This window comes from Asterias rubens, chromosome 8 (assembly GCF_902459465.1).
Source record: "Asterias rubens chromosome 8, eAstRub1.3, whole genome shotgun sequence".
In the NCBI taxonomy this organism is placed as follows: Eukaryota; Metazoa; Echinodermata; class Asteroidea; order Forcipulatida; family Asteriidae; genus Asterias; species Asterias rubens.
Genome location: NC_047069.1, coordinates 2,172,718 through 2,187,044, shown reverse-complemented (window position 1 = coordinate 2,187,044; position 14,327 = coordinate 2,172,718). Strand labels below are relative to the sequence as shown.

The following is a 14,327-nucleotide window of genomic DNA, read 5'->3' as shown; positions in this document are numbered from 1 at the left end:
AGCTGAGATGGTTTAAGGAGTGAATTAAGGCCCAGTGACCAGGGGTAATAATGTGAAGCGCTTTGAGACGCCCTCCAGGTGTGAAAAGCTCTATATAAAAAACTGGTTATTATTATTGTACTATAACTATAAAAAAATTGTTCTTTTGCAGGTCATCGGGAGAAGCTTTATTTTGTCAAGTTTCATCCGCAAGCTGCAGACATCTTGATGTCGGCATCTTATGACATGACCGTCAAGATCTGGGATCTAACATCAGGAGAGGAGAAGCATTCACTGACAGGACACACAGATCAGGTAATCGTTTCATAACTAATGTTTGTGCTGAACCCAATGCATTTATAGAGATGGGGTTCACCCCGGTGTTCCTGGTTTGATTGGCAGGATTTTGCGCCACAGCACCTAAACCATTACATGGTGCTATAATAATAATGATCACATATAACCATTTTTATTTGTAACACATCTCTTGCTTGTTCTGTATTCTGGTTGGCTGAAACACGGTCCTGTGGGGTGAACCCATATAGTCCAGTGATTGCGCGCGCGTGTTTTGCGGAAATAGTGTCCGCAGGGCACTAGTCTTTGGAGTGCCTGGGAGTGACCAGAAAAGGGACCTATTTCCCTCGGCCTTCAGCCTCAGGAAATAGGTCCCTCTTCTGGTCACTCAAAGTCCCCCGGGGGAATAGACAGTATACACAAGTTACCTCATTGCCAGTCAATATTTGTATATTATTACTATCTCTTGGAACAGACGCAAGTCATCACTGAGCCTAGTGCTAGTTTGTAAACACCCTTAAATAATGGAATGCTACTGTATCAAAACAGTTTCACTCTCGGATGATTAATTCCATTCTGTGCCTTTGGTTTGTAAACATTGCAGTTTTGTTTTGATATTTCCATGTCTAGATATTTAGTGGTGCTTGGAGTGCTGACGGGAGCAAGATTGCAACAGTCTGCAAAGACGGTCAAATCAGAATATATGAACCCCGGTCATCAAGCAAACCAATCAAGGTATGTATTGAGGCCACGAGTTATTTGGTTATTTTTGCTCTTGTTTGCAGCTATTTTTAATGTGTACAGCGCCTTGGGGTCCAGTCATGGATGTAAGGCGCTTTATAAGCGTTGTTTATTATTATTATTATTGTTATTATTATTATTATTATTATGACTATTATTATTATGAGTAAAGGTCAAACTAGTTGACCTGATTCGTGCCAATCAAACTATTAATGTTGTTTTTCATTGTGTCTTTTTATTAAAGACACTGGACACTATTGGTGATTGTCAAAGACCCATCTTCTCACTTTTTGTATCTTAACACATATGCATAAAATAACAAACCTGTGAAAGTTTGAGCTTAATTGGTCGCCGAAGTTGCCAGATAATAATGAAAGATAAAACACCCTTGTCACACGAAGTTGTGTGCTTTCAGATGCTTTCAGATGTGCTTGCAGATGCTTGCGAGCCCTCAAAATCTAATTCTGAGGTCTTGAAATCAAATTCGTGGAAAATTACTTCTTTCTCGAACACTACGTCACTTCAGAGGGAGCCGTTTCTTACAATGTTTTATACTATCAACCTCTCCCCATTACTCGTTACCAAGTAAGGTTTCTGCTAATAATTATTTTGAGTAATTACCAATAGTGTCCACTGCCTTTAAAGGATTTGTGTACTTTTTGTTAGACACAAAACACAATGTCCACAGGTTTACATTAAACTTACATGGTTTAAAGAAAATGATAGTAGAAAGCTATCCTTAAAATATTACTTGCTGAGGTTCTGTAGTTTTTGAGCAAACAAAATTTCACAAAAATAATTGTTGTCTCAGGAGACAAAAGTTATTGTAGCATTTACAACGGATATACTATGCGACTCTCCTGAAGACATTGCTGTTGCTGAAACTTGTACATGTACAAGTCAGTTATATTACATACATTGTACTAGGAATATTACATAATACATCTATGGATTCATGTCATGGCCAAAAATTTGATCTACAAAAGGTATCAAAACTCTTAACGATGGCTTAATCAAATGAATCCAAAACATCAGATTAATTATTATTGTAGTAGTAATAATATTCGGTTATTGTATAGCCTTTTATAAACCATGTCTCAAAGCGCTTCCAATATTATTACCCTGATCACTTGGCCATTTCATTCCTTAAACCGTCTCAGCTCCCTGGGGTGTATACAGCCTGTGCTGCCAAATATGTAGCGCACTAAGCTAAACCAACCACAAGAACCATCTCTGCCCGCACAGGTACCCATTTACCCCTGGGTGGAGAGAAGCAATTATAGTTAAGTGTCTTGCTCAAAGACAAAAGTGTCACGACCGGGATTCGAACCCACACTCTGATGAACTGAAACACTAGAGCTTGAGTTTGGTGCTCTTATACGCTCAGCCATGACACCCCATTATTATTAATTAAAACTGGTATAATTGTCATAAGCTTCTATTTTCAGTTCTACATGTAGCCATACTTGCATGTACTCAAACTCTGGTGCTTCTGTTCAGCAGAGTGTGGGTTCGAATCCCGGCCGTGACACTTGTGTCCCTGAGCAAGACACTTAACTATAGTTGCTTCTCTCCACCCAGGGGTAAATGGGTACCTGTGAGGGCAGAGGTGGTTCTTGTGATTGGTTTAGCCAAGTAGCGCATATTGATGTTGCACAGGCTGCATACTCCCCATTAGGGAGCTGAGATGCTTTAAGGAATGAATTAAGGCCAAGTGACCAGGGGTAATAATGTTGGAAGTGCTTTGAGATGCCCTCTGGGTGTAAACAGCGCTATGTATAAACTGGTTATTATTATTATTATTATTATTATTACTATTATTACTTTGTATGTTTGATATCGATAGGAAGGTAGCGGACCTGAAGGGACTCGAGGTGCGAGGATTCTATGGGTTTGTGGAGATAGCTTGCTTATGGTGACTGGATTTGGAAAGTAAGTCGAGCATTAATAAGAAGAAATAGACAGTATTTCCCAAGCAGTTGTGCTATTTTTGGTTTCTTTTATATAATAATACTAGTGGCTTCTTTTATATAACACCCAAGCAGATCCTTGCCATTTGATTGGAGGATTGTCCGTCACGTGATAGCAAATAAAAGTACCATTGCACGCTGAGTCACTCGCCGTGCTTTTTCGTTCCATCCGAAAAGCACCATTGCACGCTGGCACGCTGCCAGCGTGCAATGGTACTTTTCGGATGGAACGAAAAAGCTGAGTAAAAACATCACTGCGTGCGCGTGTCTTTGGTAACGCAGCAGGTGTTACTGCAAGAGAAAGCATAGTAAAATTACTAGCATTCGGCTTCTACAGTTGAAATTGTTTGTTTTGGAAGTTGTTTCTTTCAATCAAAATGACAAAGTTCTACTTGGATGTTATATAAAACAAATAATGAATGTTTTTCATTCGTGCAATGGTGCGAATATGTTCATTCGTTGAAAGCTGGAATGTTCCATTCAACTCGGCTCCGCCTCGTTGAATAGAACATTCCATCTTTCAACTCATGAACATATTCGCACCATTGCACTCATAAACATTCATTATGTGTATAATATTGACCAAATTCACCTGACGTCATCATCAAAATAATCTTGGATGCGCCATACTGGTGGTCAATGTCACTATGTGTTATTCAGTGAAGTGCTCATTTTAGGCGACGCAGCGTTTACACGTAAAGCTATTGACCACCAACATGGTGAGCATGGCACAGTCGCCATGTCTGACGTGCGTGCAAGGGGTCAATAGCGGTCATATCCGTCACTCAGTGACGCTTAGGGCGCTTTAACATACAGTATTTTCCTGTAAGGTACCTGTATGTGGGACTACGTTTGAATTATGAGATCTACTCTCTTTAGTACCATGTAATAGTTTACAAGGTGCTGTGGTGCAAAATGCCGACAATCAAACCAGGAACATCTGGGCGAACCCCTTCTCTTTTTGATAAACACAATTGCAACATGTCTGTATAATGGAACATTAATGGCCTCTGGAATTTAGTAGGCAATGATTTACTGTGCATGAACTGTAGTGTTGTGCTCATGTTCTGTATTTTGAACTCGTCTTTATAATATTAAAAATAATATTGAAGTCTTCAATGTATATAGCGCACGTATCTACCAACAAGGTACTCAAGGCGCTGAGTATACATGTATACATGTACAAACTTTCAGAAAGATAGGTTATTGCAGTGATGAATTCTGAGACCCAATTAGTTAGCACCTTATAAGGGTTAACAAGGTGCTACGACGCATACAGCAGCCACAACCAGGAACACCAGAGAACCCCTTCTCGTTTCGATAAGTGCACTGGGTTCTTTTACATGCAAAACACGACACATGGGACACAAGTGTCATGGCTGGGGGATTTGAACCCACTCTCTGCTGATCAGAAACACCAGAGTTTGAATTCGGTGCTCTTAACTTCCATTCCATGCCCTATTACTTTGCTTGTCAGTGTAAACTGATGGAACATGAATAGTAAAAAATTGAAATGGAATGCCTAATCCAAGGTAATACACTGACTTCGGCCCTACGTAGGGCTTTAGTCAGCAATTGGCGTCGGAAAGTGTGTAAAAGTCATTGTTTGTACACCTTGTATTTCAGGAGTAGTCAAGAGCGAATGGTGAGTGTATATTCAGTGCAGGATCTGAGTGGAGCTTTAGACACACTGTACCTGGATACATCACCAGCTACACTAGTACCATACTATGATGAAGATACCAATGTGGCTATACTAACAGGAAAGGTTAATATCATTCATTCACTGTCAATAAGAAACAAAGGGTGCATTCAATTAGCTTCCCTGGGTTGACCCCGGTCTGCCCCCGGTCTGTTCGAATAGCTTTGACGTCATTGCAGGGGCTCACCAAAGTCAGCCCCAAGTGCCCTGCTTGTGGAACGGGTCACTTGGGGGCTGGCCCCAGGTGCATGACGTCACCACGAGAGGGCGAGTGATGGTTCGATTAGCTCTTGTCAGGGGCTCATCGGAGTGAGCACCGTGGGGTTGACACAGGGAAGCTAATCGATCGCACCCTATAATAACAGACATTTTTACTGTGCTGTAAGCATTGGCGACTAGTGTGACATGTGAGCCTCTCCATTGCCATTCTGCACAACTCTGCCGCGGGCGCCAAGCATAAGCGCACGCATGTCGGACTTTATTTGTCAGACTTTTGGTTGCGCAATGGGTTGTGATTGGTCAATACGCAATGGGGCAGAGCTTAATGGAGCGGTCTATTATTGATTGCTTATGTTGGACTACCATTTTTCAACTACTCTGTCAATCGTGCTGCCCCTACTACTACAAAAATAAACGCGACTACTGTACCTACTTGCTGAACCAATTGTGTCGCTCTCGACTATTCACGACAACATAATTTGCTTACAAAATCAGACATCAGTGGCGCAACCCTTCAATCCTTTTTGTGTGAATCTTGCTATATTTGCAATATGCCGCAATGCATCTTTGCTATACTAATTGCAATCTGGTCTCGCAAGCTTATTGAGAATTGAAATCCATATTAAATTTGAATCTTATATTTCCCCTTAAAATAGTTGATCAATCACTAATTTGAATCTATTTTTTTCATACTAAATAAATGAGTGGTTAGACAATTAACACCGTCTCAAACGGGCGCTCCAAAGTCGCGTCGAACAAATTCTGAATTAAGTACATGGAAACTTTGATGTCTGAAACAACCTGCTAGAAGCGACAGGACCCGCTAGAAGTCAAAAGATTGCAGTCCTTCATAACGACTCTGGAGGGCCTTGGTTTGAGACGTTGGTCTTGTCATGTCATGTTAAGTTCGCCTGTCTGAAACCAAACTTATGTTGGTTGACCTAGAGTGGCTCCTATTCTATATGATTTGGCGCGACTCTGGGGTTCCTGCCTGAAATGGGTGTGTCAGTTACAAGAAAAGCAATCTTTAAAACATTGATGTTACATTTGTGTTTTGTTCCACTACAGGGAGATACATCAGTCATAGGACTAGAGATCCTGCCACAGCCTCCTTACTTCTTGAACTTGGCTCCGTTTCAGAATTCTGTACCACATCAGGTAGGTAGTATTTCCAGGTAGTAGGTTCCAGGTAGTAGATTCCAGGTAGTACATGTAGGTACCTGGGAGATACATCAGTCATATGACTAGAGATCCTGCCACAGCCTCCTTACTTCTTGAACTTGGCTCCATTTCAGAATTCAGTACCACACCAGGGGTGGATTTCACAAAGGTAGTCCTAACTTAGGACTAGTCCTAGGCAATGCTAAGAGATAGGACCAGTCCTAAGTTAGGATGAGTATCCTAACTTAGGACTGGTCCTATCTCTTATCCTAACTTAGGACTGGTCCTATATCTTAGCATTGCCTAGGACTAGTCCTAAGTTAGGACTACCTTTGTGAAATCCACCCCAGGTAGGTAGTAGGTTCCAGGTAATAGGTTCCATTTAGGTTTCAGGTCCTATGTAGACAATCCTTCTTTGTCTTATTGTAACATAATGAAAAGAATCCATTCAAGTAAAGTTTCTTGCTCGCCATACACTCGGTGTTCAATGTTTGTATACATTTTAAAGCAAATGATTACTTTTTGCATTTTGTTCTAGGAAGCTTAAAGACACTGGACACCTTTGGTAATGGACCGATCCGGCCTATCAATCAAACTGTGCGCGTTCACCCATTTGACCAATCACAGCAATGATTGTGGTCGGACAAACTCGGTCATGCGTGCGTGTATATTTGGCACGCGCGGCAGAATTGTGCAGAATGTCATTGGGAGTGTTCGTACACGTGTCTTGCTCACGTGCGCGGTGGGCGGAGCTTAGTGGAAAGCCAGAACGGTCCATTGTCAAAGACCAGTCCTACCACTTGGTGTATCTCAACATATGCATAAAATAACAGAACTGTGAAAATTTGAACTCAGTTGGTCGTTGAAGTTGCGAGATAACAACGGAAGAAAAAAAAACCATGTCACGAAGTTGTGTGCTTTTAGATTTTTTATTTTATTTTTATTTTTATGCAAGTCGCCAGACACACATGGCCTGAAGGCCACTTCAAGGTGTGGGCTACAATTATTTTTGTCCAGAGGCCGTTGCCACCTACTCCTAGGGCTGAAACAGGGTTACCCCTTTTACAGTACATATGGATGTAGGCTTGGGTATCAGATGCTTGATTTTGAGACCTCAAACGTTTGTTGGCATAAAAAGTGACAATTTATTCTACTTTCTTGTTTTGTTTGTTTACAGGCCCTGTCTTTCTTGCCTAAGAGCATGTGTAATGTGAAAGATGTTGAGTTTGCTAAAGCAATGAGGTTAACACAGACCAGTATTGAGCCCGTCTCATTCTCAGTCCCAAGGGTTAAGGTAAATATAACTACAATTCTTGTATCGTTGCTGTTAGAAAATGCATCATACAATTCAATGCCAGGTGATGATACAGGAGTGCTATAGTCTGAACACCATGTATTCACTGTTTCATTTCTTAAATACACAAGGGCCCAATTTCATAGAGCTGCTAAGCACACAAATTTGCTTAGCATGAAATTTCTTCCTTGATAAAAACAGGATTACCAACACAATTTCCATTTGTTGCATATTGCTTGTTACTGATATTCAGTTGTTGTTTGCTAATCCTGAAAATCATGTGGAAATTTGGTTGGTAATCCTGTTTTTATCAAGGAAGAAATTTCATATGAAGCAAATTTTTGTGCTTAGCAGCTCTATGAAATTGGGCCCTGTCAGGATCTAGCAAGGCTGGCTGTTGTTACGCATAGTCAGAACTTCCACAGCTGATTTCTATCCATTTCAATCTTTAGAAATGCTAGGCTGGTGTACAAACTGTTAAATGTTTTTCATGGTGATAGCATTCCAACTCTCTCTGGATTCTCACGACACTAGCGATATTCTTGCGAGACTGCTGGCTCTCGCGAGACTACTGCTCTCGTGCTGTGCAGTCATTGGGGAGTAGTCGGCAGCCAACAGCTTGGCGCGAGAGCATTGATCTTGCAAGAGCAGTATGCGATCGCGGAGACCTGAACCATTACATGATTCCACCATGACAAACCATTAATGACTTGTCCACAAGTCTATAGAAATGCTTGGCCATGACAGCAGCTTCACATGAGAGCGTTGATCTCGCAAGAGCAGTATGCGATCCCGGAGACCTGAATCACTACATCACTCCTACATGACAAATCATTAATGGCTTGTCCACAAGTCTATAGAAATGCTTGGCCATGACAGCAGCTTCACATGAGAGCGTTGATCTCGCAAGAGCAGTATGCGATCGTGGAGACCTGAATCACTACATCACTCCTACATGACAAATCATTAATGGCTTGTCCACAAGTCTATAGAATCGATGTTTATCTGACCATGGTAGCTTTGAGTGATTACCAATGTACCTTATTTTTGACTTTCAGAAAGAATATTTCCAAGATGACATCTTTCCTGATACTAGAGTGAAATGGGAAGCAGCGCTATCCGCTCAAGAATGGTTAGCTGGAAAAAATGCAATCCAAGGCAAACTAAGTCTGTGTCCACCTGGCATGAAACTATGTAAGCATTAAAAGGAACTCTAAAAGAGGCGTAAAACCTTCATGAACAACAAAATGACAGCTTGAAATTAATAATAAAAATAACAACAACCCGTTTTTATATAGCTCTTTTCACACCCAAAGAAAGTCTCATAGCACTTCCAACATTATTACCCCTGGTCACTTTGCCTTAAATCACTCCTTAAACCATCTCAGCTCCCTGGGGAGTATGCAGCCTGTGCAACATTAATATGCGCTACTCGGCTAAACCCAATCACAATAACCATCTCTGCCCTCACAGGTACCCATTTACCCCTGGGTGGAGAGAAGCAATTATAGTTAAGTGTCTTGCTCAGGGACACAAGTGTCATGACCGGGTTTCGAGCCCACACTCTGCTGAACATAAGCACCAGAGCTTGAGTTCGGTGCTCTTATCCGCCTGGCCACGACACCCTATAAATGTAATGTGGACTCTTAAAGAGGCGTAAAACCGTCATGAACACCATAATGACAGCTTGAAATTGTTCATCTGTTATTTAGTGTTGGGAATGGTCAGTGTTTTAGAGCTAAAATGGACCTACAATCCCGTCCATATCTTGTTGGGCCCCCCTGCCCCTTTCAATGTTGGTTCTGATTGCACGGTCTTTTGCGTTCCAGTCAACATTGAGCGGGGGAAGGGTGAGAGACGTTGTTATTCATTACCACTCAACTATCGCGATCCTCCGCTCCACATTACTATCGAATGTTAGCGGGCGCGATTGGAAAATTCCAGATCTTTCCACCACACCACACTCAAGGCGGGATCGCGGCTTACAGGAACGCCCTCTTTTGGTGGAATGGTCGTGATGTGTGTAGCGTTGAGTGTATGGGGCCTATAGATAAGTTTCAATAGAAGCCATCTTTACGGGCAAATTGCATTTTGGCTTGCAGGCGCTTCATGCTCTCAGTTTAGTAACGCATCCACACTGTTTACTAACAGGCAATGATGTTTTTTTAAATGTGCAAGCTGCACGTCGTTCTCGCGCAAAACGCATGGTTGTGTGTTTGAAATTGCTCGTAAAGATTGCCGTCATAAGGGGACATGAGGGTCATATGGTATTACCATAGAGGTTGACCAACTCGACAAGAATGTCTTGCACCAAGACTAGTAGTACTGTTGCTGGCGGGTCGCAGCTTACAGAAACGCCCTTCATCAGTGAAATAGTTGTGTGTAGCGTTGAATGTATTACCATAGAGGTTGACCAATTCATCAAGCACGTCTTGCACCAAGAAAAAAATGGACATTGATTTTATTATTGCTCTCATTGGCTGTAACTATAAACAGTTGTTTTATAAAGTGGAATTGAATTTCTGGTTAGTCATTGAAGTTACTGGTTGACCGATTGTGATGGCGGACCCTCGCTAAATGTAGTTTTAACCACTGTTGCCTGGGGATTTCAATGGTCCAAAGTTAATGCGGAAAAAAAGGTTATACAATCTTATGGCTATCAGAACTGTTAAAAATTATTTTTATTTTTTGTCCGCAGTGAGTTCAATTCCTAAGATGGCTCCTGCACCTAAGAAATACATGGCGGAGGTGGAGTTATCCTATAAGACTGATGAACAGAAGAAAGAGGAGGTAAATCTTATTAATCGATATCCAGCAAAGAATGGTCCATCAATTCTGCTCCTTCTACACATGAACATTCATAGCTGCATGTTTTCCAACAAGTTCCGTTGATGTTTAGATACTATTAAAGACACTGGACACAGTATTGTCAAAGACCAGTCTTCTCACTTGGTGTATCTCAACATATGCACAAAATATCAAACCTGTGAAAATTTGAGCTCAATTGGTCATCAAAGTTGCAAGATAATAATGAAAGAAAAAACACCCTTGTCACACGAAGTTGTGTGCTTTCAGATGCTTGATTTTGAGACCTCAAATTCTAATTCTGAGGTCTCAAAATCAAATTCGTGGAAAATTACTTCTTTCTCGAAAACTACTTTACTTCAGAGGGAGTCGTTTCTCACAATGTTTTATACTATCAACCTCTCCCCATTACTCGTTACCAAGTAAGGTTTTATGCTAATAATTATTTTGAGTAATTACTAATAGTGTCCAGTGTCTGTAAGCTGGATTTTGTGAGGGGTGTACTGATGGAGTCTGTTGGTGAAGCTTGCTTGTGTATTGACCGCACATTGTATTGTGTACACGCAAACCGACAAGCCCCAATTGTGCACTGGCATGCAAAAAAAATTTGCTTTTAGTTTCCTTATGTATTCCTTCCATTTTGACAATCTTAGCATAAACATTAGTAAACACGACCCCGTCAATACAGTGTATGCCACTGTGAGGAAAACGCAGACTTCAAATTCTATCATAAAAACTACTTGTTCCTCTGAAGCATACAATGCAATAGTATACAAATATTGAGTGGCTCAGAGTGGAATGGGAGGAATATTATCGCAAGGTAAAATTTGGACTGTTCCATTTCACGAGGAGAAGCCGAGTGAAATGGAACAGTCCAAATTTTACCGAGAAATCCCTTCCATGTATTGTTCATGTATATAAGAAATCAGTTAGTTTTGACAGTTCAATTTATGTTTTCCTAAAATAAAAAAGTGCAACATGAACGATCATTTTTAAACAAGAATTTATGTAATTAGCTTTCCACAAAATAATTAGTTGTGCTTTGATAACCATTTGATTCTTGTTTATTTGTGAAGCTGATGAGTGCCTTCTCTGACAAGCTTGCCGCTAAGAACGAACCTTTACCTCAGGAGCAATTTGAGGGAGTGGATGAGGATGAATGGGTGAGTATTGATGCAATTATTTCATTTTCATCTTCCTGTACAATGCTTGCTTATAGTTGCAGAGCTCGATCAGGAAGACCACCCAGGCTCTGGAGTTCACTTCCTGAAGGAAAATACACAACATCTCCCTTTTTCAGCAGCAACACAAGACATACTTGCTTTCCCTACCATTTTAGAACTCCCTCTTGTTCCATCTTGACCGGCGCCTTTGAATGGTTTTCTACAGATGAAAGTGCGCCTTTACCAATGCGATGTTATTATTTAACCACAAGTTCATTCAAGTAGAATCAACTTTTTGACTAAGAACCCACACTCTATATAGGATTTGAGGCATTGCATGGTGAGGTATCAATATATATTTGGTCTGCGGTAACACCATGTGTGTATCTACTTGATACACACATGGTGTTACACTGGCAAGTAGATACACACATGGTGTTACCGCAAACCAAATATATATTGAACCCACACTCTGCTGATCAAAAACACCAGAGTTTGAATCCAGTGCTCTTAACCGCTAGGCCACGACAATTATGACTCTAAGATTGCACTTGAATGGTCAGGAGTTATTCAAATGTGCTATTTCACATTACTATTCCTCATACATATTCATGACGGAGAGTCTAGTTCTTACTGGTCCGTTCATCATCACGTGCCAGGGGCTATTTTTGCTATTTACCAAGCACGCACGCGAGTAATCACGCATATTGTAAATGCGCATGATAAGTAGAATAGCGCCCGGGTAGCCCGGGCACTACTCTACTTGTCATGCGCATTTACCATTGTGCGACTGTTAAGCCCGGGCAATAGTAATTTATTGAACTTATATTGCGCTCTCTCCGGCACCAGCCTTTTTCCATAACAAAAACACAATTCCGGGTAGTCTACTTGTCATGCGCTTTACGATGGTGGTACTGTTTTGTACATACACACGAACATCGCTGTTCCTCTCTATAGCAACATCCAATACCAGACAAATTTATCAGGGTACATTTAATTTCACAGTCGCATTTTCCCTTGCTCCAAATCATTTTCCGGTTACTGAATATGTATGAAGTATAGTAAAACAAATTTAACATGGTTTATTTCGGGTGACTAGTCGATATGTGACCCGCCCTGTGAAAACAAGTCAGATGTTGACAATTTAAAGAATTTAGTTATAGTCATGGCTGGAAAGAACACACCAACAGCAGTAATTTGGTATATGTCTAAGCTTTGGGGTGTATCGTGTTGCTGAGTTACTCCCGTTTGAAATTAGCAAATGTATAAATTAAAAAAATTAACGCATTTCAAGTAAATTGATGTTTTAAACTACCATTTCGCGCAAAAGGATACAAATTAGGCTAAAGTATGATCACAAAAATTGTTGTATTCATAGCTTTATTGCCTAAAAATTAGTGTGCTGAAAGTTTACCATGCAAATATAGATCTTAAAAGGTAAAACAACATTTTTTTTAAATAAATTTATATTTTCCACATTGAACTGTCCATAACATAATAATGCATTGGGCGACATCTGACTCATTTTCACAGAGTGGGTCACATACGAGCTCCTGTCGGTAATGGAAGTTGGCAAACTAGTTCCCTCGGCTTCGCCTAGCTTATATCGACTAGTCACCCTCAAACAATGTTATATTTGTATACTTACACAATCTGCTTTGTTTTGATTTCTAGAGCGATTGATGTGTGGACTATCTGCTGTAGTAACAATGATCCAGCTAGACTGTGACGGAGTGTATCTTTAGTTACATCCAAATAAGGACAGTGCTGAAGTTGGTTATCACAATTATATATGAATATTACAAATTTGTAATTAAGACTCGTAATTTTTTTTTGTAGATATGAATTTATATTACCGGTCTTCGGGCTGGCAATGGAGGCATTGCTGCTCAACTGAAGACAATCAGAGCATACTGATCGAAACATTGAGTTGTTAACCAAAGGCCTTTTCAGAACCTACAGAACTCAAAAAAGAGATATTTTAATTGAAAATATAAATAGTTAAATATGCGTTGGAGATAAGGTCCCATGCAGAAATTTATCAGCCTAAAGTATGGCCCTTGAACATGAATTGAACAAATCTAACAAATATCCGCAAAAGAGAAATAACAAATTCTGATGTTTTTGTTTTATTTTTGTTTTTCTTCATAAAATGGTATATATTATCGACAATGACAGTGCGAGGAGGCGGTCTTGACTGTCAGTGGGAGGAGCTCGGTCATTAACATAAGACGTTTCTCCCTTGGCTGAGTCAGGTTAGTGTATACGGGCTATCGATGTGGGCGCTGTTGGTGAGTTGGCCGCGCTGTGCGTGAAAGGAAATGAGAAACGTCTTGCACCAAGACTACATTAACAGCAGTCAGCCACCAACACTCTCATTACTATGAGCAAGTTAAAATTTGCACCAAGGTAAACTAAAGGTTGACCATTTTGACTCGAGCCCAGGGGACCATGGGTTGACTACTGTAGTCAACCATTTGGAACCAGCCTCGAGCCCATGGTTTCTTCACTGAAGCCGATTTCACGAAACGCTAGGATTAATCCTAACTCGAGTTAGGGCGAGTAAACCGTCCTAACTTAGGATGGGTTCAATGCGCTTTACGTATTGGGATACGGAACTGAACCCGTCCTAAGTCCTAGTTTGGTGAAATCAACGGCTGGTCCCATAGCCTGTTCCATGCTAAGAAGTCACCCCAGGTGTAAAGCGCAGAGGGGGACCAGTGACACTATAGCGAAAATGCGGAAGGCAATGGAGTATTAAATATCGTGGTACCGATGGTTAGACTAGGCTTCCAAACGAGTCGTTCGAGTGAGTGCATCACTATGCATGTCATTGGTGGTCAGTAGTCGACTAAATGTGCCAATCGAACTTGCTCCTTGTTGTGAAGACTAGCTCATAACACTGTTATAGCCTATTTAGTAAGTTTGCCGTTATATAGGCCGTTGAAATATATCGCAGCTTTAAGATAACTATGCAATTCAATGTGACATTGCTTACA

The 14,327-nt window shown here is 40.8% G+C and overlaps 1 protein-coding gene across 1 annotated transcript in view; it reads left to right on the top strand.

Moving 5' to 3' along the window:
- Positions 1 to 13,408, top strand: part of LOC117293314 (coronin-7-like) — a 35,058-nt gene extending 21,650 nt beyond the window's left edge. Inside the window, exons 15-24 of the mRNA XM_033775566.1 lie at positions 152 to 294; positions 904 to 1,008; positions 2,861 to 2,946; positions 4,611 to 4,752; positions 5,974 to 6,063; positions 7,244 to 7,360; positions 8,419 to 8,554; positions 10,059 to 10,150; positions 11,242 to 11,328; positions 13,003 to 13,408. Of these exons, the coding sequence (XP_033631457.1) occupies positions 152 to 294; positions 904 to 1,008; positions 2,861 to 2,946; positions 4,611 to 4,752; positions 5,974 to 6,063; positions 7,244 to 7,360; positions 8,419 to 8,554; positions 10,059 to 10,150; positions 11,242 to 11,328; positions 13,003 to 13,011 (1,007 nt within the window). The 3' untranslated portion in view covers positions 13,012 to 13,408. The remainder of the gene's footprint in view (positions 1 to 151; positions 295 to 903; positions 1,009 to 2,860; positions 2,947 to 4,610; positions 4,753 to 5,973; positions 6,064 to 7,243; positions 7,361 to 8,418; positions 8,555 to 10,058; positions 10,151 to 11,241; positions 11,329 to 13,002) is intronic.
- The last annotated feature ends 919 nt before the right edge of the window (positions 13,409 to 14,327 follow it).